Raw genomic sequence first — 6218 nt, forward strand, 5'->3', positions numbered from 1 at the left:
CAGCCCCATGCACATCCTCACCCTGTCCCCTGCTCACCCCAGCACATCTTATACTGCATTGTGGACAGTGAGTGCAAGTCGAGGGATGTACTCCAGAGCTACTTTGACCTCCTGGGAGAGCTGATGAAGTTCAACGTTGATGCATTCAAGAGATTCAATAAATACATCAACACTGATGCAAAGGTAAGGCTCGCCCAGGGGCCCCATGGTGTTTGCTGCAGCATCGGTTGTCTGGGATCCAATGGGCAATGAGCAGATGTTCACTACACCCACTCTGTCATGCTTTGAGCCGGACCCTAAGAATGTTAGGTTGAAAACTTTGGCTGGGTTACAGCATCCTAGCAGCCCCCCAGGGACAGCAGGCCACTTAGTGTATCTTACCGGCAGAGTAGTGGGGCTGGGGCAGATCAGTGGCCCCTGGCCAGCAGCCCCAGCCAGTGAGTGCCATCTCTGCTCCAGTTCCAGGTGTTCCTGAAGCAGATCAACAGCTCGCTGGTGGACTCCAACATGCTGGTGCGCTGTGTCACTCTGTCACTGGACCGATTTGAAAACCAGGTGGACATGAAAGGTGAGGCAACCACGGCACCAAGACAAGTGGGTGCAGTATGCCTGCCAGACACCTGGCCTCCAGCCAGGAATTGCTGAATTTCTTTCCCAGATATCTCTGTGCCTGGGGTCAAGTGGTGGTCTTGGCTCAGCTATGTTGACTTCTCCATGATCATGCATTTTTTAATGAACAAGTACAACATGTTAGTAAATGAAAAAGCCACCTTTCTCTGGACCGACATTCAGCAGTATGCTGGGTCCCTTCATTCTGTTTCCAGAGCAGGACTTAGTGTGCAGCTGTGGTGGGTGGGGTGTCAGACCTCACCTAGAATTGTGTGTAGCTAAACATATGTGTACATACGTGCCTTTTTTCCTATGAGGTCTGTGGCACCAGTTTCTTAGGACACTTTTAAAAAGGACAGTGTCCCTGATCATTATCATTGGTAGTAAAAAGCATCCTGGTAAGGGTTAATTAGACCATTTACCTGTTGCTTTCATTGGTTAATTAATAAAGAAACTGCCTAAGCCCATTTGCTAGGCCAACCCTTAGGTGGGTGGAATAAACAGAACAGAATGCTGGGAGAAAGAAGCTGAGTCAAAGAGTTGCCATAATTCTCCCACTCCAGACAGCCGCAGGTTAAGATCTTCCCTGGTAAGCCACCTCGTGGGCTACACAGATTATTAGAAATGGGTTAGATCAATATGTAAGAGCTAGCCAATAAGAGGCTAAAACTAATGGGCCAGGCAGTGTTTAAATGAATACAGCTTCTGTGTAATTATTTCGGGTAAAGCTAGCCGGGTGGCAGGAAGCAGCCCACCGCTTATATCACTACATTTACCTCCTGTTTCTTCTAAGGCAGAAGGGTCTCTTAGGAGATTGGTCACATGGCCTTTAGTGTAATCAGGCATGGATGACCTCCCCAGTAGTCTGGTAGGTCATTTGCTCAGCGCTCTTTGCATCTGGACTGAGGCAGTGAACATAGACTTGTGAGAGTTGTAGAAACCAATCAGCCACGTTAGAAGTTCTGGAAAGTGGTTCAAATTTGACTATTTCTGCGCGCGCGCGCGCGTGTGTGTGTGTGTGTGTGTGTGTGTGTGTGATTTATATCTGTGTAGGTATGTGCACATATACATGTATACACACATGTGGAGGCCAGAGGTTGACATCAGTTCTCTTTTTTCCTCCTTTAATTTTTGAGCAGAGTCTCCCACTGAAGCTGCATCTTGTAGATTCAGCTAGGCTGGCTGGCCAATGAGCCTCAGGGATCTGCCCTCGTCTGTGTCCCCAGCTGGGGTTTTAATACGTATGCTGCCACACTGGGTTTTCACATGGGTTCCAGGAACCCAAGCTCTGAACCTCACACTGTGTAGCAGTGCTTTACCCAGCGGGCCGTCTCCCAGGCTTGCTGTGTTTCTTTATGGTCATTTTCGTCCTGTCATCCTTTTTTGAAGTAAATTGGTGTTGCCAAGAGCAGATGTGTCTTACTCTCGTGAGAATTCTTAGGTTATTAAAACATCTTAAATGCTGTATTTTGTAGGTCTCTGAAGTGTTTGAATATCATCTATCTATCTATCTAAAATATATCTCTGTTTAACCTTGAAAATATACCTAACATGACTACAAGTTTGATAATTATAGATGACTTACTACTAACCTGTGTTTATTAATTATAGATTACATTTTTACAGTTATATAGGTATGTACCTTAAACAAGAGTAGAAACATATATACAGTATAACAAAAATAAATTTGTATCAATACACAAATCCATACCAATGTAAATATTTTAGATTAATAGTTGCTTTTTAAAGTAGATTCCTATCCTTTCCATAGCCCCCCTTTTTCTTTTTCAGAATGAGATCCCTGAATCTAATCTCCTTTGCTCAGTTTTCTCCCTGACCATAACCAACAACAGCTTGTAACCACCCCCCCTCCCCATGATAAACATCCAAAATCCATTGAGTGACCAAAAACGATCCACACCACCTCTTGGGAATGTGGGTGTCATAGTCTCCAGACTGCTTCCTGTCATGTGGGGGTGATGGCATCTCTAGGGGACCCTGAGAAAATTGCGACAACAGTCAAATCCTGGAAGAGCTAATATTATTTTTTTGTTTAGTCTCTGTGTGGTGAGGTAGTGTAGAGCTTATCTGAAGTCTTGACTGGAGCAGTGTGTGAGGCTGGACCATCTCAGCTAGCAGCTTTGAAGCTGTTCTGGTTGCAGAATTTTGAGGAAATTGCAGCAGAGGCATTCTGAGAGACTGGATCACCTGGGATACTTGTTTTCCTTGGTGCCTGGTCTTTTTTTTTTTTTTCTGAAAAAACAAGCTTTTAAAGGTGATATGTGTATTGACACAATTATGGAGTGTGCCGTGTGCAAAAGTCAGCCAAAGATGATTTTTTGTTCTGTATTTGAGCAGGTGAAAGCATCTGTAACACTGTAAGTCTGTCTATGACCATTTCTTTTCTTTCTTCAGCATCGTAAGCACATTTTTTAAGCTGTATAAGCACAATGCCCCAAGCAAGAGTAGAAATACACATACAGGATAACAGAAATAATTTTACATTTGTATCAATAAATTAAAATCCATACCAATGTAAAATATTTTGAGATTAGCAGTTGTTTTTTTTTTTTAATTAGAGTTGATTCAATAATCTACCAGAGGGCTGGAGAGATGGCTCAGTGGTTAAGAGCATTGCCTGCTCTTCCAAAGGTCCTGAGTTCAATTCCCGGCAACCACATGGTGGCTCACAACCATCTGTAATGAGGTCTGGTGCCCTCTTCTGGCCTGCACGCATACACACAGAAAGAATATTGTATACATAATAAATAAATAAATATTTTTAAAAAAAAAATCTACCAGAGCATTCCCACCTGTCACTCAGAAACCTCAGTCAGGTGCTTGGTAGCAGGGCCTCTGTAGGCCTCAACCACTGAGTCTACTTCAAAGATTTTTTTTTTCAGCTTTCTTAGGTCCTATGTGAATTTACATGCCACACGTTGGGCACCAAATGTAGCAAGCTTTCTTGTCAGACTATCTTTCAACCACCATCTCGCAAATAATGACCCAGAGACTTATTATTAATTATGAAAGCTTGGCCTTAGCTTAGGTTTTTTCCCCAACTAGCTCTTACAACTTAGTTAACGCATATTTTTTAATCCACGTTCTGCCATCTGACTCGATTACATCTTAGTATGGTACATCTGACTTGCTCAGAGTCTACTGGCAAAATCACATGCCTAGACTCTTCCTCCCAGTTTCTCTCTCTGCCCAGAAGTCTCAACTATTCTCTTCTGCCTAGCTGTTGGCCATTTAGCTCTTTATTAAACCAATCAGAAGGCACCTTAGGCAGAAACACAGATTCCGCAGCATGTGTCTCTGAGTGTGTCTGTGTGTGGGTGTGTGCGTGTGAGTGCAGGAGTAGGTGGAGGCTGGAGCTGGAGTTGCATCTCTCCAGCCCCTAACATAGTTGTTTCAGTGGTGAGAGGCCACCAGCTATGGAGTCAGGACCAAAGTGGACTTAACCAGCGGCATGGAGGACCTGCCCCTGGGTGCACCTGCTCCTACACCTGTGCTTCCCTCCATAGTGGCTGAGGTCCTGTCCGAGTGCCGCCTGCTCGCCTACATATCCCAGGTGCCCACCCAGATGTCCTTCCTCTTCCGTCTCATCAATATCATCCATGTACAGACACTAACGCAGGTAAGATGTCCCAGCCAATGAGCAGTCAGGGACAGTAGATTGGAGATCATCTCACTGGTTTGTGCCTCCCCTCCAGAAATGTAATTCCTCTTAGGGTGTTGCCCAGTGCCCCGGTTTACAGGAGAACTAAGATTAGATGCCAGGTCTCCTGGGGTCACAGTCAGTTGAGGCACGGATGAGATTGACACCGCATTCTTCTGACTCCAAGTCCGTGTTCTTCCCTGTGCACCCTACCCTACCTCTGGCTACACTGGCTGTGCAATCGGACCTGAGTTTGCCCCAGCTCCTTTACTAACTGGCAATACCTGCTTTTCTGAGACGAGAGTCATACTGGGGCCTCTGAGTCATGGTTCTTCTGTTGCCACCTGCCAGGCCTGGGGCTTGGGATGCTTGGTGAGCAAGATGGACTGAGACTCTGCTTCTGAAACTCACATCCTGGTGCAGCGTTGCAATTCTAAAGTGAAATAAGTGAGCCCTTCTCTGGCAGGGCATGGAGGGTTATGGAAGAAGTCATACCTAAACCAAGACACAGACAAGACAGTGCTGATATCAGTGTGGAGGGTGGTAGTTAGGCATAGGGACAGGAAGGTGCTCATAAATTGTGCCAGACCCCTGTGTAGACCTAAGCCACGCTCATCCCTGCCCAGTGACTGTCCAGGCTCACTGGCATCCTGAGGCTGCTGCCATGCACTCAGTTCAGCTGCCTTTGGCCTTGCAGGAGAATGTCAGCTGCCTCAACACCAGCCTAGTGATCCTGATGCTGGCCCGGCGGAAAGAGCGGCTGCCCCTATACCTGCGGCTGCTACAGCGAATGGAGCACAGCAAGAAATACCCTGGCTTCCTACTCAACAACTTCCACAACCTGCTGCGCTTTTGGCAGCAGCATTACCTGCACAAGGACAAGGACAGCACTTGTCTGGAGAATGTGAGTGCCCAGCCCTGAGTGACGGTGGGAGGACAGTGGCATGTGAACCCAAGACCACTCAGAGGGGCGTTCAGGTTGCCCCTCTGTGGACAGGCTGCCAAGCCCTCCTGTGCGGCACCAGACTAGCCCAAGTCCTCCGTGCTCCCTAACCCCTCTCTCTTCACCCAGAGCTCCTGCATCAGCTTTTCGTACTGGAAGGAGACAGTGTCCATCTTGTTAAACCCAGACCGCCAGTCGCCTTCTGCCCTGGTCAGCTACATTGAGGAGCCCTACATGGACATAGACAGAGACTTCACTGAGGAGTGACCTAGAACCAGGCTTCGGGAAGCTGCTGGGCCAGGGCAAGTGTGGGTGAACATGAGTGTACCTGCCACACACTCTGCCCGTCCCTGTCCCTCTCTTGCCTCCCCACTGCTCTGTCTACCCCAGGTCTTCAGGTATAGGCTCAGTGGAAGGAACATCCTAGAAGCTCTTGTCTCCTGGGTTTGAGGGCCTGGTCCATTGGGGAGCCTGTTTCCTCACTGTCCCCAGGGTAAGGACAATGGCACCATGCCCACCCTTCCCTCACAGTCCTGGAGCCCTGGCCTGCCAGAGAAAGGGGACGTAGGAAACGATCTGTCTGAACTCCTCCCATCAGTCCCATGTGGAGAGGAAGGTTCAGACCCTGTGAGCCAAGCCTCTCTGGCCTCAGGGCCCAGGCAGAAGCTCCTGAGCCCTGGACAGGGGTGGGTATCGGAGAATGCTGCCTTCCCCCAGGTCTGCCCAGCTCTCCTCCTTCCTCACCTCCCTTGTCTTCCTTTAGCTCCTCTGGTTCTTTGCTCATTGGCCACTGTGTTCATCCTGAAGGTTCCCCAGAAGTGGGGGGTCCTTTCTCTCCATACCTTGGGGTATGGAGTGCCTGTGCCTGCCTGAGCCCAGACACAGGAGCCTGGCTGAGAGCTTATCCTTGGCTCCTCCTGTGTTGCCAGTTTATTAACAGCGAATAAAGCATTAAGTGGAGACTATTAAAGAACTTTATTTTAAAGATTGATGTGGACGTGACTT

General features: G+C 47.8%; 1 protein-coding gene across 2 annotated transcripts in view; it reads left to right on the top strand.

The window, feature by feature from the left end:
• Nucleotides 1-6198, top strand: part of Trpc4ap (transient receptor potential cation channel subfamily C member 4 associated protein) — a 61310-nt gene extending 55112 nt beyond the window's left edge. For both annotated transcript variants that reach the window (XM_050150778.1, XM_050150779.1), the window contains exons 15-19: nt 43-183; nt 460-568; nt 4137-4249; nt 4968-5174; nt 5343-6198. In XM_050150778.1, the coding sequence (XP_050006735.1) occupies nt 43-183; nt 460-568; nt 4137-4249; nt 4968-5174; nt 5343-5480 (708 nt within the window). In that variant the 3' untranslated portion in view covers nt 5481-6198. The remainder of the gene's footprint in view (nt 1-42; nt 184-459; nt 569-4136; nt 4250-4967; nt 5175-5342) is intronic.
• The last annotated feature ends 20 nt before the right edge of the window (nt 6199-6218 follow it).

The sequence above is a fragment of the Alexandromys fortis genome, unplaced genomic scaffold, assembly GCF_014885135.2.
Source record: "Alexandromys fortis isolate MF-2015 unplaced genomic scaffold, M_Fortis_MF-2015_v1.1 scaffold_27, whole genome shotgun sequence".
Lineage (NCBI taxonomy): Eukaryota > Metazoa > Chordata > Mammalia > Rodentia > Cricetidae > Alexandromys > Alexandromys fortis.